The sequence below is a fragment of the Talpa occidentalis genome, unplaced genomic scaffold (assembly GCF_014898055.3).
Source record: "Talpa occidentalis isolate TD23 unplaced genomic scaffold, MPIMG_talOcc4v2.1 talOcc4.18, whole genome shotgun sequence".
Taxonomy (NCBI): domain Eukaryota; kingdom Metazoa; phylum Chordata; class Mammalia; order Eulipotyphla; family Talpidae; genus Talpa; species Talpa occidentalis.
This window is the reverse complement of record NW_023601851.1, coordinates 2,789,138-2,816,138: the sequence shown is the minus strand read 5'-3', so window position 1 is coordinate 2,816,138 and position 27,001 is coordinate 2,789,138. Positions and strand designations below refer to the sequence as shown.

At 49.4% G+C, this 27,001-nt stretch overlaps 1 protein-coding gene across 1 annotated transcript in view; it reads right to left on the bottom strand.

Annotated features, from left to right (window-relative positions):
• Window positions 1-3,550: 3,550 nt before the first annotated feature.
• LOC119250816 (protein Shroom2-like) overlaps window positions 3,551-27,001 on the bottom strand; it is a 548,272-nt gene continuing 524,821 nt past the window's right edge. Inside the window, 2 exon segments of the mRNA XM_037518413.1 lie at window positions 3,551-4,476; window positions 4,479-4,602. Coding sequence (XP_037374310.1) covers window positions 3,551-4,476; window positions 4,479-4,602 — 1,050 coding nt within the window.

Here is a 27,001-nt window from a genome sequence, read left to right as displayed (position 1 = left end):
TCCTCCAGAATCCTCCAACAGAGTTGTAGTGTCCGCATCTTGTGGATCACTCTTTCTGCCTGGACTCTCACAGAGCTATGGGAAAGACCCATCCCACAGAACCTGCTGCCTCACAGGCACTGTATCTCCAGGATCTCTTCTATTTCATATAGGGTCTGAAGCAACTGCACCGGTGATCCATCTATCTATGGCCATTTCTGGGGAAGTGCCCACTGGGAGAGGAGGTTGTCCACCAGGTACCATCTTCTTGTGGCTGGCCACCCAGGAATCCCTCTCCAGGTTTCAAAGAGTTCCATAACTGTCTGCACTGAGCAATCTTGCTTTGAACCATCCTGCCTTCTATGCCAAATGTCACACAACCAACCCATCTTGGGTAGGTCCATTACTGGTTCTATCATGCCTGTTGGTGTCTTCATACTCTCCACTTTAAGTCATCGACATACCCCGTAGTGCTCTGCCACTCCGCACCACTCCTTCGTCCTTGGTACCACACCACTCTGTGCCACACTATGCCACCTACACCCCATACCATGTACACCATGCCACATGGTACCATGCCACATGGTGCCATGCCATTTGGCTGAGTGTGCATGTGCAGTGGGAGGACAAGAAATGCCTGCCATTCTTCCCCCGATATACTCCGCAGACTATTACCTTCCAACTCATCCTTGTTGCTGCAAACAACTTGAGTTCCTCTTTTTTGGCCACCAAGTAATACTCCAGTAAGCCTATATATATCACATCTTCTTGAAATTTTAAAATGATTTTGGGTTTTCAGTTTGTCTCCGTATCTAGGCTATTGTAAGTAGTGCTGCAGTAAACTTAGGAGCACATGTTTGAACGCAGAATTATAATGTCTGTGTTCCTTGGGTGACTATGTAAGTGTGTGAATTGCTGAATTGCAGGGCAAGTTTCATTTTTATTCTTTGAGACTCTCCACATTGCTTTCTGTAAGGACTAGAACCACCTACATTTCCACTAAAGGTTTAATTGTGCTTATTTTTGTCCATACACTTGCCAGCTCTTCAAAATTTCTGTTTATTGGGGCCTCCCTGGTGGTGCAAGTTTTAAGTAACAAACCTCTCCTGACTTGCCCACTGCTTCCCTCGGAAGTGTACTTGGTCAGTCTGCCTGTTCTGTTCCCCACTCTCTCTCTGGTGAATCCTCTTACCCCCTGCACCTCTTATGCAAAGCACCCCAACCCTTGAATGCATAAATAAATATTTAAAAAAATAAATAAATTTCTTTATTTTTTATTTGTTTATTCATTTATTTATGTAAGATGTGAGATGGAATCTCATTGTGATATTGATTTGAATGTCCCTAATGATATGTGCCCATTTAGTTCTTCTGTCCATTTTTTGATTAGGTTGTTTGTATGCTTCTTGTTGAGTTTTATGATTTTCATAGATATTCACTATCAGTCCCTTGTCAGATGTAAGGTATGTAAATATTATATCCAGTTCATTAGAAATCTCTTCATTATGGTTACTGTCTCCTATGCTGTAGTAGACTTCTCAGTTTCATCTAGTCACCATTGTTTATGTTTTCCTTCGATTTCCTTGCTGCTCAAAATGCTAGTTCTGAAGTTTCATGAGAGTATTGCCTATGTTTTCTTCTTTATATTTCATGATTTCTGATTCTACCCCATGCATTTTATCCATTTTGCATTAATTTACACACCTTCTATGAGATGGTGGTCTAGTTTTTTTTTTTTTTTTTTTTAGATTTACTTATTCATTTATTTATGTATACAAGAACTGAGGTATAGGCTAGAGTGTGGCAGGGGGAGAATATTCACAAGAGACAGAGTGAGGAACAGAACAGGCCACAGGTGGACTGACTGAAATACATTGATGAGGGCAGCAGCAGGTGAGTCAGGAGAGGTCTACTGTGCCTTGTGGGTGGCTCCCTTGCAGGGGATAGAACATGTGCTCCAGTGGCTGCAGATAGCTTCATAATTTGCCTCTTAACCCTTTGTGCCACCAGGGATACCCTAATTTTATTTTTTGTATGTGGCAGACCAGTTTTACCAGCACCATTTATGGAAGATGCTTTACTTGTTTCAGTGTATATACAGCACTCCTTTGTCACAGATTAATTGATCCATATATATGCTGTGTGTTTGAATGTTAGCAGGCATTTTTTTTTTCATTTCTTCGCTTGTAATAGCGGAGAATTATAATTTGGTTTACACCTTTCAGCTTATCGTAAAGTGCATCCTAAGGAAAGAAAAAATCAGAGAGCTTTCATAGAAAGAGAAAGAAAAGGAGGGGTAGGGTGTCCGTGTTAGGACATGTGACCCACCTTGGCAATGGAAGGGAGGATCCCAAGAGTAGATGTGCATAGTGACCAGTGGGTTCCCTGCTGTGTCTGCTGCTGAGCGTCCCTGCCCAGCGCAGAGCAGAGTGCACGTCTGGCACTCAGCTAAGTCCATGCTTCCCACTGCACAGGGCAGCATGTCCCAGATATCATGCGGCCACGCTGGGGCATAGTTACAGAGCCACCTGCACCCCCAACTGACCAGCCACTTAGACAAGAATCTGACGATGGGGAGCATAATTGAGTCCTTTAAAAATGACATAAATTGGGTACATGAAAGATGTGCTTCATTCAGAGACACTATTTTGAGAACGTCAAGCAGGATGGACTATTGAGTGGTAAGTGGTAAGTGATGAGCATGAGATTGGAACACATTCTGCACGGTGACTGCGGGATGAGAGCCACAAAAGCTGCCTGACTCTTGTTACCCTGCATTCCAGAACTGGCCATCAAAGAGGGTGGGCCAACAGCCACCACCTGAGAATACCAAGGGCTAACATTAGCACAGGCTGTTATTGTGTGCACTAGAGCAGTATATACAAAGTTACGTACATTGACTCCCAGGAAGCTCTGGACTCCCAAAAAGCTGGTGTGTGAGACGCACTCGGGAATGGACAGGGTTGGGGTTGAGCTTGGACAGGGTAGGGGTAACAGAGCGCCGTCTATAGGCGCACGGAGGAGAAAGTTGTGAAGGGACATCAACGGACACAGCACAGATCCCATTATTCACATTTTACATACACATCATCAAAATGAGCACAATACTGCATTGGCGTGGGCAGAGTCACAGATGAAAGGCTGGTGTAAACTGAAAACAGTATGCATCGACGTTCCTGGGGTCGACTCCACAGTGGAGAGAGACCGAGGTCTGGGGTGGCCTGCTCAGAGCAGGTGGCCACATCATGTGGGAGGGAGGGGTCACGCCACTGGCAGAATAAGCACTTTTCCCAAGACCAAAACAGCTTAATTTAAAAGGAATATAAACTCCCGGCAGGGCTTTCTCTGCTGGAGGAGAGGCGCCTGCGGCAGAGGCCTGCGCTCCTGACCCCTCACTGCGGCGGCCTGGGTGGGCGCGAGGCCCGGGGGTGCAGCCACAGTCCTGTGCTGGGAAGGCAGTGGTCACTGCTGAGAGCGGCACCCCGCCCCCAGCCGGGCAGCCTCTGTCACGGGCCATGGGGAAGGAGGCGGCAAGTGACCCCCGCTAGGACCAGCGTCTGACTGGCGCGCCTTAAGATGAAGCCCCCGGCGTCCTCGCCGCTGACCACCCAGCACTCATCCGAGGAGGGACGCGCTCGCCAGCGCGTCGGCGCGGGGTCAAACCTGGCCAGCAGGCAGCCCGCACCCTCCGCTCAGGGCTCCCACGCCACTCGGGGCAGGCCTCCAGGGCTCCCCACGGAAGTCGGCCACGCGCACTACTGCGGGTGCTCCCCGCGAGCCTGCCCCTTCCCGCTGGCCGGGCCCTGGTGTTCGGGGAATCAACGTGAGGGCCAAGTGCCCGGCGCGTGGTAAGCTCAGCGGCTGCAGGGCCCAGGCGTCCCTGAGCACCCCGAGGGAGGCCCCTGCCCTGCCGCAGGCGGAGCGGCAGAAGAGCCCACACAGCGAAGACCCATGTGCCTCGAGGGCCACCCCCACGCAGAACGAGGTCCTGGTGGGAAGGTGCGCTCAGAAACAGCGCCCGGGCCTCAGAAACAAATAGGCGGCCGCGCTTTATCAGCAGACACTTGGAACCAGGTCCTTTTACTCCAGCCACCTCGGGGGGCGACTCGGAGCTCACCCATGCCCCGCTTGCCCGGTGACCACCTGCAAAGGCTGCAGCTTCCAGGAGGTGCGTCAGAGGCCACTGCCCTGAATTTCTCCTTCCGCGGGGAACAGCGGCCCGGCGGCCTGCTCCGCACCAGGGGACCAAAACTTGACACCACGTCTTCCCAAACACCAGGGGGCTTATTGCTTTTCTCAGAGCGCGTGGGCACCGGAGGGGTCTGTGCCCGCAGGTGGGTGTCACGGCGCCGGGGAGGCGCCCCGCTGAGTCCCTCCTGGGCCGCACAGGCGCCCATTGGCCTCTCTCGGGCTGAAGGCCCGAGAACAAGCAGTTGAGCGGCTCCTCGCCTAGGAGGATCTTGTCCTTCAGCTCACGCTGCTCGATGCTCAGAGCCACTTCATCTTAACGATGTGCTCGCAGTCGGCCAGGCTCTCTTCCCCGAGGTAGCTGGTCTGGGTGTTGAAGACGATGCACTCGCGGAGGTCCAGGTTCTCCTCGAGCTCCTTGGCTTCTGGGTGCTGCTGACCGGGGCCCTCTGCTTCTCCAGCAGCAATTGCTGGACCAAGGAGCAGCCACTGAGGCTGGAAGCAGTGTGAGGGGGCAGTGGCTGCAGGTCCATCAGGTTGCCACTCCAGCCTGACACCCTCCCCCTCCCCACGGCCTGAGGGGGGCGGGCAATGCCAGCACTCCCCCCAAGGGTCCCGCTCCTGGGGACACAGAGGATCCCACGCCCCAAATCCAAGCGACAGTCACTCTCCACCTGCAAAAAAAAAACAGTTTTCTTAAAGCCCCCAAGCTCCCTGAGAGGAAGAAAGTGATGGGCTAAGTGTCACAGGGAACTGCAGGGAAGGGGCTAGACCCAAATCACATGCCTCATTCTCCAGGCACAGGCAGTGCACAGCAAGGCACAGCCACACAACTCCCACCAGATGTGGACAGACACTCCCTGAGCGGGGCGTGTGGCTCTGGCTGTGCGAATCAGCCGGGCTCTCTGGTGACTGGAAGCTACAGGGCAGGGGACAGCTTTGGGCACTCAGCTGCCGTGTCCCCTTTCTGTCTGGAAGGGTGAAGGCAGCCTCTAGACCCTGACTCTGTGTCTGTCACCTCGCTAGCTTGTCCCTGGAAACCTTTCTTTCCCCAAGCCTGCGCCACAGGGCACAAAGTTTCCCATCCTCTGTGGTACAGTGATTCGCACCTGCCCTGTCTGGCATGGACGCTGGGGCTACTCCACCCCTGGTCTGGCGCAGACGTGCAGCTCAGCAAGCAAAGGCAACATCGGTCATGCAGGCGGGATGCAAACCCAACTCACCTCCAAAGGGCATGAACCTTGTGCATGAACATTCCAGTGTCACTAACCATTCCTGCACCTGCTCTGAAATGACTGACTGACTGCAACTTTGTGAAGAGGGTTAACATTCATCTTCTGCAGACAAGAGGGGAAACAGCCCCATCTTCTGGACGGCTACAAGCCCATTTGCAGTGTGATTCTGGGGTCTCTGTAGGCACCAGCCACAGCTGGCCAGGGCCCTCACTAGGTGGTCACTTCCAATCACTGTGCTCTGTCCCAGCTAGGAGACATGGGGAGCTAAGGTGACTCCCTGAGATGCACCTCCTCACCCATGGGGAGATTAACCCGGAGGCAGGTTACACGGCAGGCCAGGGAGAGGCAGGCAGAGATCTCTGGAGTGGCCCGGGAACATCAGGCCTGAGATCAGCACGCAGGCACACAACTACCACGGTCCTTGGCTTGGGGTGTAGAGGCACGGGGACATAGTGATTCTGTGGGGGGGCTGAGGACACTCTTTGGGGGGGTGGCTTCTCCTGGCCTGCTGGTTTCCTTTCTTCTCCTGGCCTGCTGGTTTCACCTAAGTTGAGGGCTTGGGAGGGGAGGGAGAAGCCACAACAGAGGGGTGGCTATGAACAGGATGGTGCCCCAGCAGGGGCTCTACAGTGAGAGTATTCAGAAAGCCAGTCCCCGCCAGCAGGGCATGAGTAGCAGCGGCAGTGTGCAGTGTACAATTATTTCTCAGAAATCAGATGGCTTACCTGCCCAGAGGCCTGGCAGGTGAGTCACAAGTCACTGGCCAGAGTGTCTGAAGCCAGAGAACATCAAGCCACAAGGTACCCTAGGCTGGGAGCCAGGCACCAAGGGGATCCAGAGACCCACACACCTCAAAAAGCAAGTCTGCACACTCCCTGTCTCTCCACAGGTCTTCTGGGCCCATGGGGCTCCCAGGGCAGGAGGGCACACAGGTCCCAGGCTAAGTGCAGGCAGAGGCTCTTCTGGAACATGTCTCCTGTAAAAGCAGATGAGGTGGGGGGTAAGGCAGGGGAGCCCCAGATTGGCCATCAAGCGGTTCAGGGACCCGTCCTCCCATCAATGGACAGAAACACTTCACCAGCATGAGAGCTGGTCTCCAAGCCCCTTAACCAAGGTAACAGGTGACAATCCAAGTGCTCTTTCCGCCCCACCCATCTTCATCCCCTGAGAAATATTCTGACGGGAAGTAGGGGAGGGTATTAGATGTTCAAATCTGAGCTGTCCCCGAACTGAGAAGTTAGAAAGCAGGTCTAGCCGGGCAGGGAAGGGTGAGGCGTGGCTCACTGGCTGATGGGCATCTTGTTCCAGGTGCCAGACCCTCTCTGGGATCTCACTTTACCTTACCCCCTGTTCCCGATTCCTGCCCACCATTCCCTGCCCACCAACTTTGGGTGGTAAAATGTACTTCTGAAGCTTTGATCCTAGGCTGGGCAAGTCCTTCCACACAAGATTATCATCTTCTGAGCAAAATGGTGAGACTGAGTGCCCCCGGGTGCCAGGCCTGGCCCTGCCCGGGGGGCTCGTTGGCCCCAGGGCCGGCATTTGGCCCACAGGCCAGGTCTGCTGAGCCATTAGGGAAGGCCACAGCGAGTAGTGGGGTCACCTGCAGACACATGACAGTCCTGCAGGGCCAGCACATGTGCTGGCAGTGCTGGTTGGTCTTAAGAGGTGGTGTCCGGGACAGGGAGAGAAACACCCTTGACCTTGGGGCAAATGTCACCCACACGAGGAGGATTGGGCACAACAACCCAAACGTTCTTTACAGTTGCCAGCATAGTGGTCCGGGGCCTGTCTTGTGGGGGAAAGCAAGTCATCCCCAGCTCGGCCCTGGCCCTTTGGCTTGCTGGGGACATGAGGTCCCCAGCAGTCAGGTCACAGAGGGTTTTCATTTGCTGCCCCCACGCTGCCCCCAGGAAGAATAGCTGCCTTGTCCTGAGGAGACTTAAAAGCCTTACGCTTCCCTGGCTGCCCATGGAGGAAGCCCCAGGAAACAGTCACCAGACTAGGGAGCCCCCCCCCGACTCTGAGACTTTGCTCTGCGCAACAATTTCCTCCCACAGCCCCTTTATCTAGAGTTTCCCAAAACATCTCCTGCTGCCTGCTGGCGGGTGTAGGGGCACAGAGGTGCCAGGTGCAGTGAGGGGCAGTTGGGTGCAATGCAGAGGGCCCACGGGCCATTTTCTTGAGCATCTGCCCACCCGGGATCACTTACACCCCTGGACTGTGTGTCTGGGCCCCCAAGGTTCCAACGCAGTGTCCTAACCTGCAGGTGGTGCCAGGAGGCCCCACCCTCTAGAGGTGATTGGGCCCTGAGTGTAGAGCCCTCATGTAACAGTACCAGCTCTCAGAAGAGAACCCCAGACAACTGCTCGACCTCTCTGCTGTCTGGTGGCAGACACAACAAGAAGCCAGCCGTGTGCACACAGGAAGAGGCCCTCGCCAGAGCCCGAGTGGTGGCACCTCAATCTTGGGCTTCCAGCCTCCCACACTGTGAAAATTAGCCTCTGTGGCCTAAACACCCAGTCTGAGGTCCTTTTGGTAAAGCTGAATTTATCGGTAGGGAAAAGAGGCTAAGTTTGGAGGGAGGTCCCCCTTTGCCTCACAGCCTCACATGCTGGGCATCTCCCTAGTGAACACAGATCGTCTGACATACCCCAAAGTCCTGCCCACTGCACACACAATTCTCCCGACACGGCAGTAAGTACAGCGTGGGAGGGAGGGACACCTGACCTGGCCAGCCAGTGTTGGGGCATAAAGGCCACGACAGGGCCCAGAAGGAAGCGGATGATCCACCTCCTGGGCCCCCCACAGCTATTGCTTCATCCCCCTTGCGACTCAACATGGCACTTCCAGCTGCTACACAAGATGCAGTCCACAGGTTCAGTTAGGGTGACTTGCCCCTGAAGGGAAATTTGAAGCCACTTAATTCCCCATAAAGGGATGACCATATGAAATATTAACTCATGGGCCTCCCTGGTGGCACAAGGGGTTAAGCACTGCACTATGAAGCAATCCAAAGCCTCTGCAGCAAGTGTTCGATCCCTGGCCTGCCAGAGAGCCACCCACATAGCAAATCAGACCTCTCCTGTCTTGCAGGCTGCTCCCTTCAGCAGTGTATTTTGGTCAGTCTGCCTGTTCTGTTCCCCGCTCTGTCTCTGGTGAATCCTCTCACCCCCCATCTCTGCCCTGTGCCTCAGCTTTTGTATGCATAAATAAATAAATCTTAAAAATAAAATAAAACATTAACTGATTGTCGGGCCCTTTCCTCTTGTGACCATGTTTACAGCTGTAGTTAAATGCTTCCATCTCCTTTATGTCCATGTATGGACAGAGGGGTCAAGTGTTCACGGCGGCCTGCCCAGGGAAGGCAGCCAACAGGTGCTCCAAAGGCAACATGACGGTGTCAAGAGAAATTCTGACCCAAACGTGGACAGGTGCCTGCGGGGAAGCATCTGGAGCAGCAGCTCCTAGAGTGTGTGGTTTCCATGGTCTTGCCTCCAAAGAGAGGCCGTGTTTCCAGGCAACCAGGACAATCATGGAGGAAAGGTGAATTGGGGTTATTAGAAATTGGAGTGCTCCAGTGTCTTCAGTGGAGACAAGGATACCTGACCTCCACTCACATAACAGAAACACCCCCAAGCTAGCCAGCTCCCCACAAAGACACCGAGGATGGGCGCCCACGAGAGCAGCCCATGAACCCAAGTAAGGGTTGATGCCCCTGGTCTGAGCCCAGTTTTCTCCCTATGATCCCAGCAACACTTACCTGAAGCCCTGGGTTCTCTCTTCCCAGCAGATTTATCTTCTTGGCAAGCACAAGGGAGTAACCTCAGGGGAAGGGCCTGCCTGTCCAGGGAATACCCAGCCCTGCGCTGCTACGTGCCCACAGCTGCCAGACCTAGTGTTCAGCACCCCAGGCACCCGGTGGGGTAGAGTGAGAACATGCATATGCAGACAGAGCCCCTGCACCAGCTGTGACTTTTACAAAGCACACAACCCACTTCAGGATGGATTTGCCATATAAACAATGCTGGAGAAAGAAAGAGTCCAGTCTTAAGACGAAAGTGAATGATAATGCACAAAACTAGATATACCAATGGCTGGAGGGTACACGAAAAGGCTCTACTCACTTGCTGGTACCCCCATGTCTACAGATACCAGGAAATGGAGGTAAAAAAAAATAAACACAAAACAAAAGAAAACAAAAGAAAACAAACAAACAAACAAACAAAAAAAAAAACAGCTCTCTTGACCTGTCACATCATATGCTTTTGAAAATGTCTAACATGGAGCCTCCTTGGTGGGTCAGGGGTTAAAGTCTCAGTGCTATCAAGCTATAGGCAGCCACTGCAGCATGAGTTCAATCCCTGGCCAGGGAGCTGACCCATATGGCGCAGAAGACCTCTCCGGTCTTCCTGGTGCCCCCATCAGCAGTGTATTTCAGCAGATCCAACTGTACTATTCCCCACTCTGTCTCTGCTGAGTCCTCTCACCTCCTGGGCCTCTGGCCTACAGCCCAGTTCTTGTATGCATAAATATAAAAAAAAACAACAGAATGTTATTAAGAACCATATCCCACAGTCTACAGAGCTGTGACCGAAGGTTAGTATATCTCCTTTTTTTAAAAAAAAATTATTTATTTATTTATACAAGCACTGGGTACAGTCAGAAGCGTGGGAGGGCAAGAGAATTCACCAGAGCCAGAGCGGGGACCAGAGCAGGCAGAAGGACCAAAGTACACTGCTAAGGGGAGCAGCGGTCGGCTGGAGAGGTCTGCGCGCCATGTGGGACCCTCGCTGGCGGCCGGGGATCGAACTGGTGCTGCAGAGGCTGCAGTTAGCTTTGCAGCCCAGCCCTCAACCGCTGCGCCACCAGGGGAGGCCCAGGTTAGTATATCTCCTAACCCTCAAAAACACATCAAGCTTATGAAATATTGAACCATTTTGGATTTTGTCCAACCCTGTGGCAAAACACATGTGGTCTGAGCAGTCTGCCTTCTCCACCAATGAAGAGAAAATTATTTGGTTCCGGTGTTACAATTGCATGCGACCATAACTCTAAAATCCCCACAACTTCCAGGCTAATTATGATTACCCAGTGGAACCACATTTGGCAATGATTATTACCCAACAGGCTTTAGAAATTCAGCTGCACCTGAAATTTTACATGGTCATATGAAGTGTGCACAGTGCACATGCAGATGTATGCATACACACATGAGGTTACAGATGTTAAAATTGTCCTATAATTTCTGCTTTCTATGACTTGGATGGCCTCCAAGCATGTTTAAGGGCCTCAGGATAGACTTTTAACATGATCATTTGAGAGCAAATTCATGCTGGTTATACCCAAGAGCCTCACTCGCTAGCATCTGGCCTGATGAGGTTTTGTCACAGCACCCGGTGGATTTCAGTGCTCGAGGGGCATCACTGCACTGTGACAGGCCTTCAGGCAGGAAGCCTCAATGGCTAAGGAGCTCATTTTATCTGTAACCAGATCACACAGACACCACAGCAATCCAGCTGGCTCAAAATTGTGTCTTCTTTCCTGGGGAGACTGATAGCCAGAGTCAGACGACATGGCCTGTGCAGGAGGCTAGATTCCAGGGGAATTCACTTCTCTGCCTTCACTCTCTGGGAACTGGAAACTATTATGGCCAAGAGGGAACTTGGAAATCATTTAATCCAAACTCCTCCTTTTGTGGAAGGAGAAGCAGTGTCTGAGAAAAGTTGGGCCACCTGCAAGTCACCTCTATGCTGGTGGTAAGCCCTGGCCTCCGAGCCGGAATAGCAGTCTTTGCTTCCCAACACCCAGGAGCCCATGCTGCTGTGCCTCTCCCTGCCTGCTCTGCACGCTGATGCAACGGGAAGAGAGACTTGTGCTGGCATCTAGCACCAGCCTGCTCCTGAATTGGGTTTACTGCAGGGCCTCCTGTGAGGCGGTCTGAGCTGGCGGCCAGTGGCCAGCCACCTGCTGGTGCAGGCCACGAACCAGCGGAGGGAGAAGTCATGGAAGCCCCAGCTCAATTATAATATAACCTGCAGAGCAAGGCCTACAACGTACCTGTGAAAAGATTCCATGAACTGGAAGGAATCAACTCACAGTTGTCTGCAAATATTTTTTTCCTCAAAAGTGAAAAGCTACCTCTAGTTTTTAGGCATCCAGGGATGTCTCCCAGCTCCCAGAAACGGCTTGGCTCTCCAAGCTGCTGTAGAAAAAGCCAGCTGGAACATGTGTGTGCCCAGCACTGGAGAAAAGACAGTCTTGTCCAGCACCCTACAGAAAGAAGCCAGGTGTGTATGTGTGTAGCATCTGCTCTGGATCTCCTTAGACACCAATGCACACCATGGGGCGGGTATCACAGGTACAAGAGTAAAGTAAATGCCAGCCAAAAGCCACACCAAATATGATGCTCTCCAAGCTCCAAAATCCAAAGACAGACTTTGGGGAAGCAGCAGTTGGGGTGTGTGTGTTCCCAGGGGTCTCTCCAGACAAGCGACAGAAGCCTCACATAACCTAATTGTTCCCACCACACATGTGGGAATTGCCAGGCCTCTTTTTAGCAAGTGCTTGTGTGCCTTTTGTTCCTGCATGTATGATAACACCCCTGCAAACTCTGTTGGTAGGCGTGTGTCTGACACACAGAGACAGACAGATAGAGAGTGAGACAAAGTATAAAATCTTTTTTCCACTATGCATAACAAAAATATAAAAATGTCCCCTAATAACAATCATGGAATATTTTTATGCAACACAATCATAAAAAATACTCACAGACTCTGTCCTCAAAGGTTTAGTTTGGCATGCAAAAGAATCATGCCAGCCAGTCATCCACCTGCACCAAATCTTCAGTTACTTTACAAGTTAAAATCATATTTTTATTCACTCACTCCATAAATCTTCAGGCCGTGCAAAACGTATATTGCATTATACATGTTGCCTGGTAGATTCCTGAAAACCTTCCCAAAACACCTCAGACACCTTTCAAGAACAGCAGGGACACGGAACACACAAGTACCACTTGAGAACATGAATGCAGACACGGGTGCGTGTGCAAACACCCAGATGCTGCAGTCTCCGTCAAAACTGCCAGCTGCCTCCTCATGTACACACTCACACACATCCTTCAGCAAAGCAAAGTCATTTGCAAAAAACCAAGCACTGAGAACAAACCGTTAGTTCATCTTTGAATTCACTTGTGAAGCCATCTTCTGCACTTTAGTTTCTTCGAATAGTTCCAACGACTGTTTCAAATTTTTTGCTTGATATTGGCCCACTGCGGTTTCCTGTTTCTTTCCTATTCAGTCGTAGGTCACTGTCAAATTCTAATCTAATCATATTTTTCTCCCTATCAGGTAACTGAACTTACAGGCCTATCAGCTTTTATAGTATACAGCCTTATTAAAAAGAACATTTCACAAGGAGGCCAGTTTCCCTGCAAAGTGGGATGGACACATGAGGAATGACATGATGAAATACAGTCCAATCAGTGACCAGCAGCATCTTCCTATACTTGATCATTGGTGCTCAGAGGAAGATATTGAGGGAAGAGTGGGAAAAGTAAGGAGAGAACAGTTTTCAAATGGAAAAGCTGATAACCCCAAGGCTGGCAGGTGTGAGCTTGCAGTTTCTTCAAACCTTTTGGTGACTAGGGAAGTGACAAGGTAAAGTGGGGCAGTGGAAAAGCACTATTCCCCAGAGAGGAACAATATTGTGGGGAGCTCTGAAGAACAGTGGAGAGTCCCCAAGGACCCTATAAAAGGGCACCTATGCCCTCAGTAATGTGCTTCTCCCAAGCACCCAATCCTGCTGTCAGGAGTCCCTCCTGCAACAAAGCTGAGCTTGTTAATCTTCAGCCAGTGTGTTGGTGATAATTCCTCCTTCAGTAGAACACAAGAACCTAGCTGACCAGCAACATCATCAGGTTGAGAAAGACTGAAAGGGCAGTGCTGACCTAAAGCTAACTTGTGACACCTTCACCTGATTATTCACCTGTGCCTTTGTCAACATTTTACCTTGTAGATCCCACTGCTCTTTACTTTGTTTTATCTATTTTATCTTTTTGAAGAGTCATTCATTTATTCATCCAAGAACTGAAGTGTGGGGGTAAGAGGATCATCAGAGACAAAGTGGAAAACAAAAGAGGCAGACTGAGTGAAATATACTGCTGAGGGGAATAGCAGGTGAGATAGTCTGCTGCACCACAAGGAGAGCTACCTGGCAGGCCCGGGGTCCACTGGCAGCAGAGGCCACAGACATCTTCGTAGTGCTGTGCTTAACCCCTTGAGCCAAGAGGGAAGCCCAACCACTCACTTCCTTACCCTTTCTATAAAAGCTCTCTGATTTTCTCTTTCCTGAGGACATGCTTTAAGATGTCATGAAACGTGTAGGCCAAATTACAGTTCTCTGCTATTACCAGCAAATAACTAGAAAAAAGCATTTGGCCTGCTTAAATTCAGTGCTGTTCTCTCACAAAGGGTAAGGACTTGGCATGGTGAAGGCCTAGACCCATCATACAACATTCTGTGGTGGCGTTGGACCTAGAGAGATGGCTTGAGCCCCTGGGACTGCAGGCCCCACAGAAAGACACTCAGCGCCCACACTGCCACCCATGCCACCTCCTACCCCGCCTGCCCTAGGACACAGGGAGGCCAGAGCTGATGTGCCAGCCATCTTGGTCTTAGGTCTGGACTGGAAGCCTGGCAGATCATAGGCGTGCCCTCCCCTGGGATCTCTAATGAGGGACAAAGCATTGATCTGGCCAGTCAGTTAAAAACATGGAGGGCCCCTGGCTGGGTCCTGAATGCCTTCAGAGGCTGGAGATCTGGAAGGGTGAGCTAGTGGCAGGGCTGTAGCTGGGGGTTTAGCACAGCCCTGGCAGGCCAAGAAGACACACTCAGCACACAAAGACTGCTCCAGGGAGCATCCCAGCAGGGAGCTTCTCAAAGGGATCCTAAGGTTGGTCTTGTGCAGTGTCACACCAGGAGTGCAGGAGGGGGGGTTATCTCCTCCTTCGCTGCACTCTTTGGCTGAGGAGCAAGCACCAGATCTTCACTCCTCCCTCACTCCACACCCTTGCAAAAGTGTGGGCACACAGAGTCAGCATTCCAAGGGACACCTGCTTGGTAGGAGGGCCATCCTCTGCTGGAAAACAGCTGGCCGTGTGCAGGTGACCACCTTTTCAGAGCTGACACAGAGTTGGGGAAGTCAGGGCCACCAAGGAAGGGCAGCCTGAGAGCCAGAGGGAGTGAGGCTCAGCCCCTCTGCAGAGGTGGGGACAGAGACCGGGAGAGACTGACCCTCACAGGCACCGAGGCAGAGAGAGACCCCAGCAAAGCCCCTGCATCAGTGGTCTTCAACCCAAAGACTGTTTGGGCACTCAGGCCCCAATCCTGCCAGAGACACTCATCTCCTGTGGGTCTCAGCCTGGAGCGCAACTGGCTCTTATTCCACTGGGAATGTCTCAGACTTCCCTCCCCTTGAGCTATTCTGGTGGTGTGGGGGTTTCCTAAGGGACTCAGGTAGCAGTCTGGTTGGAGCAAGGGACCCCTCAAGATGGCATCCCCCAGGGGTCCAATGACAGGCTGGCCCTGGACACTGGGGACTGCTGCCTGGTGGCCTAAGGCTGGCAGTCACCATGACGCTGGCTCCCAGGCCTTGGAAGATGTGTGTTAGGCCACTTGGCAGCAGTGAGTGTGGACCAGTCAGACCACCGCCCACCGGCCTCTCCCTGATTGTTTCTGAGCAGCAAGGGTGTGCCTAGCAAGTGTCCCCACAGGTGTCACGCCCAACTTGTGAGCAGGTACTCCTCTGCCCACTGCAGAGTTCAGCCTTGCAGGGGTAGACCTGCCTGAACATGTTTACTGCTTCCTGCTGGGCCTGAAAATGGTAGCCCCAGCCCATATGCTGCCACCTCCTGTGCCCTCCTGTTGCATCACACCTGTTGTAGGGGATGCTCCTCACCCAGCACCCACAACACTTGGAGGGTGAGGCAAGGCCCAGGCCAGGCCCCCAGGTATTCCTCTGTGGTTGTCCTGGTGTTGGCGAGTGGTCCTGAGGAGGCAGGGTCCGGAGGTTATCTGGGGCAGCACACTCCTCAGGGCAGTGTTGCCCAGGGAGGCCCCTTGGCTGAGAGGACCCCGGATGCTGGCATTCAGGAGCAGACCCCCCTCTTCTGTCAGACGGGTGGGCAGGCAACTGAGGCCTGGCCCCAGAGTTTGTAGGCAATTTGCAGAGAAGGGTTGGTGCTAGTGACTGGGCATGCCTTGGAGGTGGTGGCTGAGGAAGAGGTGACTCTGGAGGCATTGGACAGCATAGAGACCTGGGCAAGGGAGAGACTTGGTGGTGGCAGTGGCCGTGGCAGGCAACGGGAGCAGCCAGGGACTACACCCGCAGACACCACCCCACCCCTCCTGGAGGCAGTGCAGGTCCTTCACTTAGAGTTGAAGCCAATGAGCTGGCAAGTGAGCTGCGCCCATTGGAGGCTGATGCTCAGAATCAGCCAGCATCACAGCCCCATCTGCATTGCCGACGAGGTATCATTATTCAGGGCATCCGTGGCTTCTGGGCAAAAATCATATCCTTGCTGCTTCTTCTTCTGGCAGCACCCAGTGTGGCTGGCCTATGGCAAGGGATCCTTGGGGCAAGGCTTGAGGGGAGTGCTATCTAGGGGAGAGGGTAGGTGTGGATACTACTCAGGCAAAAGAGTAGCCCTCTTGTACCAAAGGTCCCAGGTGTGAGCACACTCTTACCTTGCTGGCCCAGAATCCTTGGCATAGAGCCTGGATCTTCTCCCTGCTGATTGCATGTGATAAACAGCCTTGGGAGGGGTGGGTGAGTCCCAGAGGGAATCAGTGAGGGGACTTGGGGGTCGTTAGTGGACACCAGGTGAGTAACTGAAGAAATGCTTTCCATACAAAGTTCATGTTCAGTGAAAAAAAAAAATGGCCCTTGGGGTGAAGGCACAGAACAGAGCCCCACATTAGGGACTGGCTAGGTACCCAGAGACTGCTTATATCTGGTCATCAGCAACTGGGTAGCTGATGGAAGTGGGGATAAGGATGTCCCAGGGAGCAGGGCCTGCCTATATTGCTTCAGGGACACACACCACCCAGGTGGGTAGGGCGGGCCTGCCTGTAGCTAGTGCTGCAGCAGTGGAGAGACTCTGGTGATTTCCCCTTCATGGGTGGCTTGAAGGTCTCTCAGTCAGTTGATAGACCTTAACCACCCTTGCCCTGTTGGCCAGCCCCATCCTCCTCAGTGGCAGCAGTCTCCATGACCTTAGCCAGTTTGTGGACTTTCCTCAGATATCAGCCTGGCTGAGTGACCTAGATGAGGACATGCTGGGCTACATGATCAACCTGAAGGTGAGCCCAGGGAGAGGGAGTCTGTGGAGCTGCGTGAAAGTTCAGGGAAAAGACTGATCCATGGCAAGGGTGAGGAAAGCGTAGTTCTCCTGGATGGAGGTCTTCACCCACTCCTCCACTTTGTACTGTCAGGTGCATGAAGGCAGATTGCTGCAAGCTCTCCTTACTTTTTGGAACAATCCCTACATTCATGATGATGTGGTTGTCAAGGAACATTTTGTGCACATCTCCTCAGGAAGGCAATAGCAGGTGGGGAGGACTGACCTTGAATTACTGGAACCAGCAGGCAGGTGCCTTCTCACACAGACCTCTTCTGGCAGGATACAGGCCCTCTCACTCCACTTCCATTCAGTGGCACCAGGACTAAGATGAGAGGCCTACAGTCGCAGGCAATGACAACACCTTTCTTAAGTTCTTCAGCGGGCTTTCAGACTACAAATTTGCAGGCTCTAGCAGGGTTGCCAGGTGGTTGCTCCATGACAAAAGCCTTGAATGGCCTGGGTGGTTTCCCCTATCAGGGTGGAGTTTTGGTCTTATCACTGTCCTGCTGCCCCTGGCAGATCATTTGCCAGGGCCTGTGGCCAGATTTCCTGCAGTACTACCTGAGGAGGAAGGCACACAGAGAAGGAACCATGAGGAGAGTTGAGCTTCCCCTGGGGGATGGCTGCCCAAGTGTATGTGTGCAAATAAATGTGTTGATTCTGGAGCCACTTTATTAGTAGACTTTAGAAAATAAACTAATAATATTAGCCTTATTTTTTTAAGATTTATTTATTTAGGTATACAAGCACTGGGTACAGTCAGAAGTGCAGGAGGGTGAGAGAATTCACCAGAACCAGAGTGGGAAACAGAACAGGCAGACTGATGACACACTGCTGAGGGGAGCAGAGGGCAGCAGGAGAGATCTGCATGCCCTGTGGGACCCTCGCCTGGTGGCCAGGGATAAAATCAATGTTGCAGAGGCTACAGTCAGCTTCACAACCAGACACGCAACTGCAGCACCACTAGGGAAGTCCTATTCTGTTTTTTGGTTTTTTTTTAAGATTATTTATTTAAACAAGCACTGGGTACCGTCAGAAGCGCGGGAGGGTGAGAGAGTTCACCAGAGCCAGAGCCGGGAACAGAACAGGAAGACTGACAAAATACACTGCTGAGGGGAGCAGGGGGTGCAGCAGGAGAGGTTTGTGTGCTACGTGGGACCCTCACTGACAGCTGGGATTGAACCAGCGCTGCAGATGCTGCAGGCAGCTTTGCAGTCCAGCGCTCAACTGCTGCGCCACTAGGGCAGCCCTATTTTCTCTATTTTTATATTGATTTATTCATTCATTTTTGCATATCTTATTTCCTAAAAACATTTTCCCCTTCCTTTCCTAATCAAAGTCTTTTTGTGTATAAATTTCCCTCTATTTGATTGTGGGATCACACTGGTTTTGATATGTAACAAATTTATTTACCCTTCATTCCCCATTCCTAGAAACTCTTTTGAGAAATATTTATTTAGAATAATAATTTTTGGAATTATACTTAGGATGATGCTTCAGTTGTGAAATCTATGGGGTTCACATTACAGTTTTATTAGATTTCAAATTAAACTTTTTCTCAGAGGTGGCTTCTTTCACACATGCTCTCATCCCTTTAATGTGTTAACACTGGTGATAGAATAGTTACTATTTGTGTATTATATGTAATCTCTAGGAATTATTATTAAATCAACCAAAATGTGGTTTTAAAATCATCTGGTGTTTTGGGGGCCTCCCTGGTGTCTCAGGCAGTTGACCGCAGAGCTATGAAGCTGTGCACAGACTCTGCAGTGCCGGTTTGGTCCCTGCTGGCTGAGGAGCAAGCCAATGTTGCAGCAGACCTCTCCTGTCTTGCTCGCTGCTCCTCTCAGCAGTGTATTTCTGTCAGTCTGCCTGTTCTGTTTCCCCCTCCATCTCTGGTGAATCCTCTCACACTTCCACACATATAGACTGTACCCGGGTTCATATATATATATATATATTATATATATATATATATATATATATATATATATGTCTTTCCAAATAAAATAAAATGAAATGAAAGCATCTGTTGTTTGGTTTTCCTCCATCTTTAACCTTTTAATGACACTGTCCTTGCTCTGCGAGTTAGTAACTTGAATGTGGCTTCATCACTGTTGCCTGAGAGTTTTCTTGTTTTCAGCAACATTGTGAGTGGCATACAGGTTCATATTTTAAAATATTTTCCAGGTGCATAAAAGTTCACTTTTGCTTGGCCTCCCTGGTGGCACAAAATGTTTAGAAGCAACCTATGAAGCTATCCTCAGCCAGTGCATCACAAGTTCAATCCCCAGCAATGCTCCAACACAGAGCAAGCAGAACAACTGAAGAGAAGGACTACACCAAATAAAGGTCAGGACTCTGGAAGATGGAAATGACACATTTTAGATAGTTGATGGCGGTCCTGTCAAACTAAACAAATTTTGAGAGTGAGCCAAGTAATTTCTGGTATATTTCACCACCTTGTGCACACACACAAAAAAAATCATTGCACAAAATTTAGCACAATATCCTTGATTGTTATTGGAATATGAGGATTATTTCATCCTTTCTACACTCATTGGGATTTTAGTGGAATGCAGGGAATTTACATTTGTGTTTTCATTAAAATCACAAACAATGGGTTATACCACTGTAAGATATCCAAGGTTTTTTTTTTGTATGTGCAGTTGTAAAAATTCCTGTATGTAATTGTTAACTTCTCTTTTATTTACATCTATGATAAATTATTTTCAAGTTATTATCATTTGCCATTTAATTGTTTTCTAAGAAAACAACCTATTTATTGAATACTTAACATATACTGATGGTAATTTTTCTAGCTAAGGCATGCTAATACTAGTTTGGTTTAAGCAGTCTGCAAATATAAGTGATTTTGTCTTCTATTCTAATATTTAAATACATTTTAACATCTTCCTTGGTGTTTATTATCTAAGCTGAAGAGTTGAAGGTGATTAAACTGTTTGTTTTATTTCTGCACTAACTAGAAGACAAATTTTCCAGGATCTCAATTAGAGAGATCATTGTTATTTCTGGATGATATTTACATATTTAAACATTTTTTTTAAACATTTCTCTTAGAATTACTTTCTAAGGACCATCTTACTTGGATTTTCCTTTATCAAAATTTATTGCCATGAGTTATATTGATATACATCTTAAAACTTCAATATGACTATTTTTATTTTGGGGAACTAGACCTGCATACAATCTTTCAACATTTATTTAGATTTTTTCATGTGAGCTCTAAAAGGAAATTATTCTCTTTTTAAAAAATTGCTATCAAATTTAAAACAGAATGTGAAACTTATATTCAAAATAAATTCAGACAATCTGTGTATTATCCATAGTCAATCAGCAGATTATGTCATCCACCAATTTAATACTTCAGCATGAACATTTGAAATGAGGACAATTGAGAATCAGTAGACACAGGATAAATTACTGCTCTTTCACTTTTTTTTTTTTTTGATTAAAAGTCAAACTTAGATTTTGAAGTGTCCCTCCTCTGTTCATGCCAGGAAGGGCAAAATCAGCCTGCAAACAACAACAGAGGACACTAGCTAACAAATTTTGCTAAGGTTTCATCTCCATGCTTGTAAAATTATAACATCCTTACTTTGTTTTTATTTTAAAGATTTGTGTGTTTCGGCCTCCCCGGTGGCGCAGCAGTTGAGCAATGGGTTGCGAAGATGCCTGCAGCCTCTGCAGCGCCCGTTCGCTCCCCCACCACCAAGCGAGGGTCCCACATGGCACACAGACCACTCCTGCTGCCTGCTGCTCCCCTCAGCAGTGTACTTCATCAATCTGCCTGCTCTGCTCTTCCCTCTGGCTCTAGTGAATTCTCTCACCCTCCTGCACTTCTGACTGTACCCAGTGCTTATAAGCATAAACAAACAAACAAACAAATAAATAAATAAATCTTTAAAAAATAAAGATGTGTGTATTTATAAAGAACCAGGATACATGCCAGATGTGTGGGAGTGTGAGAGGATTCACTGGACACAGAGCCGGAAACAGAACAGGGAGATTGACCACGCACACTGAGGAGGGGAGCAGCAGGCAGCAAGACCGGACAAGTCTGCTGCCCACTGTGGGAATATCGCCTGGCAGCCAGGATCGAAACCAGGCTGAAGACACTGCAGACAGCTTAACAGTGCAGCGGTCAACTGCCTGTGACACCAGGACCCTACTTTGTTGTTTTCTTTTTTAAAATATTTATTTATTAATGCATACAAGAGCTGGGGTATAAGCCAGAGGTGCAGGGCTGAGAGGATTCACTGAGAGAGGAGGGAGCAGAACAGGCAGATGTAATGAAGTATACTGCTGATGGGAGCAGCAGGTGAGACAGGAGAGGTCAGCTGGGCCATGTGGGTAAGATAATTGGCTGGGCAGGGATCAAACTAGTGCCATAGTGGCTGGCAGTATCTTGATAGTGCTGTCCCTAACCCCTGTGACACTGGGAAGGCCCCCCACCTCCCTTTGACCTAGCATTTCTGAAGAACAGTCTTAAGCCACATCTTTTGTGGTCCTCCTTTTCCCCAGTACTGGCATACCTGCTCATGAGGGAAGGACAAAGTCCCCAAAGTGAGTGCAACTGAGTCTCAGCCACAACACCTGTGGATTCTACAAACACAGCCAGGACTGGGGTTCCTCCAGGACAGGACAGCCCATCCAAGGGCATAATTGTTAGTGGTGTGGATTCTCTAGTCCAGCCTGAAAGCTTCTACTTGCCATTTTCTTGTTAATTTGCCTTTTGTTACAGGGATCTCATCCAAAATTCCAGTGGGCTGAGGGAAAATGATGTTTCCTGCCCCTACAAATCTTTCTAGAGTATTCTGAACCAGCACTTCTCACCTTGAGCACACTGGAAAGGTATGAAGTTACAGTTCTACTCCCATCCCATTACTGCCACCCTCAGTGTCCATTCAGTTACACTGATGTTGTAACAGGGAAGTGCCCAGGAAAACGGGAGGTTCCAGGTTCTCAACATCACCTAAGGAGGATGGAGCTGAGGAGGAGGAAAAGCTGCAGAGAGGACTAGAGAAAGGAAGAAAGAAAGATGGGGAGCAAAGGGAGACCTGGAGGAGGAACATGGAGCAGAGAGAACAGTGAAGAAGCTGCACTTGCTTCCTGGTCTTGAAACAGGTGTTGGTTGAAGTAGATGTGCCTGAGGGTCACATGGGGGAGGTTAATAATGTCAGCTTTTATTTGATTTTGATTGTGCTCCTTCTGTCACAGACATGCCGGTTCCCTTCTGTCCCTTTCCTCTGGGTCCCTGCAGGAGGTGCTCTACAATTGGTCACGACTCCCAGGCCTCAGTGATGCTGCTGTTTTCCAACCCTGATGGCTGGGCTTTTTACCAGAGGGGATGTGGTAACTTTTGGTGCTTGATTTGGACATTTTATTCCTTGGATTTCCTGTTTTGCACTCTTTGCACAGAAATTACATTAAAGTTCATTTCTATTAAATGACTGATGCACTAGAGGGGGTTTTGATTGATGTGGTGTATGGCAAAACCACTTAGAACAGGCAGGTTTGGGTTCTGGGCTGCTCCCTGTGTGCCCTGTAATAATGTGAACCACGCAGGTTGTCATTTCTAGCAAACATCCAGGTGATGCTTCACTGTTATCAGAACCACAAGTTTTCAGTTAGATGGACAGTAGTCATTACCTAAGGGTACACATAACTTGGCATGGTTTGCTTGTTACAGCCAGGACATGACAGTTCCACTTCTGTCCCCTGTCAGGCTCAGTCTCTGGTCCTCATGCCTCCAGGCAGTAAAGCTGGACTACCCCTCCCCCCCACCCACCCCCTTGATTTGTGTAGAAACAAGTTGTTCCTCTAGCTCTGCTATGATGGTGTTTCGGTGATGATTTTGTTTTCTCCCAATGCTGCCATTATCACATATTGCTGCACCTCTCCCTGCAGTGACCCTCAGGGCTAATGGTTGTTTCCATGGTCCCTGAGGTCCGGCGTGGGCAGGGAACCATGCGCGCAGGGGGAGAACAGCAAACTCCCTAAGATGCAGAGAAGCCAAATGCCTGCCAAGAGATAACGACCACCAGAAGCTGCCACAAAGATGATTAAAAGAAATGCTGACCACCTGGAAACTTATCTCGCTTTCTCAAGGCCCACAAACTTTATTCTGCTACAACTGTCTCTCTAAAATCTTTCCCTTTTCTGGTCATTAGTTGCTAATTAAAAAATAAAATTATAAAAAGGCTGATACAAATGAAACATTACTAAACTCTGTGTAACAATAGAATGGTTAGTTTAATGATTTCTCTGTTGTGTCCTTGGCTTTGTTAGCTTTTATGATAAAAATATTACTTTGTGAAAAGTATATTCACTCTTCCTATGCTTTTAGAGAACATATAAATACTGGCCAAAAACCCAAAATTACACTCAGATTTACACTCTCTCTTGAAGTGTGTCTGTTTGTGATTTCTTTAACCGAATCTCTGACCACCCTGCGCAGTCTCTCAACCCTGAGAGGGCCTCATCGTCTACTGCTGTGCTGGTCCGTGGCAACATATCACTGTGGAAACAGTTAAATAGTCTCTTAAAAACATGGCAGCCACTGTAACGAAAAGCACCTGAGTGGCCAGCTCTGGGATCACCAGGCCTGCATGGCCCCAGGCATGTTGGTTTTGTGTTGGGCAGCAAAAGGGTTGCTTGTCCCTGGAATAACCTCACTTTCCTGCTGGCACTGTGTCCCCGAGGGCAGGCCATGGACAAAGTCCCCAAAGTGAGTGCAACTGAGTCTCAGCCACAGCACCTGTGGATTCCAAAACACAGCCAGGACTGGGGTTCCTCAGCAACAGGACAGCCCATCCAAGGGCATGACTGCTAGGGAGGTGGAGTCTCTATTCCAGCCTGGAAGGACCAGGTGACACCCAGAAATGCTTTTAAAGAAAAGAGCTGGGGGCCAAGGCTCTGTTGGGAGTGGGCAGGAGTGTGGAAGGGGACCCACTGGCCACGTTGTGCTGGTGGCCAGGGCAGGGCTGGGCCTTGGTGCTGAAAACCCTGGCTTTGGCCTGATCTAGATATATGGGGTGCAGGAGGGAAGGAGGAGTTAGGAGGAAGTGGGCAAGAGGGTGGGGGACCAAGAGCAGAACAGGAGGGAGGGAGAAGAAAGGGAGAAGTAGACTGAGGGAGGGAGCAGGAGAGAGAGAGAGGGATGGGAGGGGGAGGAAGGCAGGCAGGAGAGAAGGGGAAAGAGGGAGAAGGACAGGGAAGGAGGAGGCACGCAGGAGGGAGACAGGAAGGGGAAGGAGCAATGCTTCAGGCTACAGGTGAGAGGCTCCACTTCAGGTTGGCTTTATAGTCCACATCAGGACACCTGTTGCCTCACCTACCAGGACATCCGGGGGCGGGAGGGGCAGGATAGTTTGACTGAATGTAACCTAGTCATTAAATTCTCTTTTCCCAGGAAGCCTTTCAGCAGCAGTGAGTACCTCTGGGTACTTACTTAGTTCAGTTTAACAGATCTCAGATGCTCCTAATCCAGCTGCCCTCATGGTAGCCCAGGAAGCAGCTAGCAGACCCACTACAAGTGTGATGGCCATGGAGACTCTTTTTGTACAGCGAGGGGGGTTTCCATACCAAGTTGTGTCTCTCCACATGAAGACAGATGGGTCAGGCATCAGAGTGACAAGGAAACATGACTGACTACATGGGATCATGCACGATGTACCCCCTGAGCACAGGCTAGGAAAGTGCTCTTTGGGGTGCAGATCCAGGAGCTATGAGTTAAAAGAGTTGTGGTTTTTCCCAACAGGGCACTGGACCTAGGACAGGATTTGAAAGGGAGTTAGGTGAAGTCTTTGGAGGGAACAGTTGTTGGTCAAGTATGACTCTGATCCAGCAGTTGGAAGTGAGGGCTATACTGGAGTGGTTGAGAGCTGAGTACAATGTGTTAATCATGCCTAGAACACAGACATTTGTTGGGAGAGATCAGGGGAAGGTAGCAGAAGACCAGGTTGTTCCTTTGTCTCTTTCGAAATTACTGTCAGGCTGGGTATGAATACAGATTTAATCATCAAGGTAAGCATATGATGTCTTGGCAAGTTCATCAGACCCAGTTGGAGCATGGTACTAGTTTTCCACATGGTGGAGCTCGGATTTTTGGCCATTTATCATCAAAAGGTACAGACAAGTACAGACACATCAAAAGGGAAGTCAGGGAGGGGCTGTAGTGACCAGTGATATATATATATATACCAGTGATATATATATATATATATATATATATATATATATATATATATATATATATATACCTTCTCTTTCAGTGGGCTGGGTGTTCTCATTCTAAGGAACAAAAGTGTTGGCAAGTGTCTGTCCTGGGGTGGGACACCACATATGCATACATCTCTCCTCAGAAAAGGTGAATATTTGCCATAATACCAATATCTCCAGCCTGTCTTGCTGCATATCAAGGGGCTGGCACCCATCTATCATGATCTGGACTAGAGAGCTTTCCTTCTCCCAAAGGGTGGAAGGGTTTTGTGGAAGGATCTAGAACTCCACTTTCTTTATTTTAAAGATTAATCTATTCATACAAGCACTGGGTACAGTCAGAAGTGTGGGAGGGTGAGAGAATTCACCAGAGCCAGAGCGGGGAGCAGAGCAGGAGACTGACAAAGTAAACTGCTGAGGGGAGCAGTGGGCTGTAGGAGAGGGTCCATGTTGGAACCTCGCCCTGTGGCTAGGGATGGAACTGGTGCTGAGAGGATGTGGGCAGCTTCACAATCCAGTGCTCAACCACTGCGCCACGGGGGAGGCCCTAGAACTCCACTTTCAAACCACAGTCACCTGGAGTTCAGAGGACAGCCCCAACATATGGAAGGGAGGGTGAAGAACAAGCTCAAGAGAATATTGACAAGCAGGTTAATTTTACAAGACATTTAAAGACAATTATGCCCAACCAGCATCAGGTAGCCCAAGGAGAGAAGGCATCGAGCTCTCCAATCCCGGCTATCAGAAGCCACCGTGGCTAAGCCAACTGCAAGGTGAGCTGTACCAGGACCAGTTGGAACTCTGTCCTACTGAGTGGATGCCACCTTATAATCCTTCTCTTGAAGAGCAGAACCACTTTGATCTTATACTGTCTCCACAGCTCCCCACACACACAGCCACAGAACTGGACAATGTTGTTTGTTCTGTGCCACAATCTCCCTCAGCCCCTGGCCCCACACTCTGGACATTCAGGGAATGTTATGCAGCCTCTGAGAGCTGTTCTAGGGTATTACTTAACCTGTCAGATTCCAGCTATGGAATTTTCCGTTTTCAATTTCACATCCTTTCACTGACAACCCTTCCCTTGATGTACTGCATCTGATGTGAGCATTCAGGTTTGTCTGCATTGTGTCAGGTAGTAAATTGTGTTGTCTGCTATGTTTTGTTTCTTTCTTAGGGACCGATTCACCAATGCTTTCATTAACAGCCTTTGCCTATAACTTTTCTTTTTTTGTGGTATTTCATGCTAAAGGCACAATCACATAGCTAATGCCAGTGTTGGGAAAATAAATTTGTTATGGGGATTTTCAGATTAAGCTTTAATATGCAAATTATACACTTATAACATAAAATTTTCATTTTAATTCAGCTGCTATGAGTGACTGTTTACTTGCACTATTGCTCCACGTAATATTCCTTTACAACACATTGTCAGTTGCTCATGACAATGTGATGTAAAGGAATCTCTTTGCCTTGAAAGCAATGTACTTAAAAAACAATTGGTGCTTTGCATTAACTTCACCATCAGACCTTTGGCTCACTGTGAATCCAGTCTCAGAAATGCAAAGTGGTAAGTATGCTCAAGACCATGTGACACTGTCATGGTTATCTTTGAAATCTTTGTCACTTTGGTAAGATGGATAATTATGAGTTGCCACAATAGTCTGTAAGCTTCTGCGCCTCCCCGGTGGTGCAGCGGTTGAGCGCTGGGTTGTGAAGCTGCCCGCAGCCTCTGTGGCGCAGGTTCGATCCCCGGCTGCTACCCAGCCACCAGAGGAGGGTCCCGCATGGCGTGCAGACCTCTCCTGCCGCCCGCTGCTCCCCTCAGCAGTGTACTTCAGTCCTTCTGCCTGCTCTTCTCCCCGCTCTGGCCCTGGTGAATTCTCTCACCCTCCCGCATTTCTGACTGTACCCAGTGCTTGTATGTATAAATACATAATAAAAAATCTTA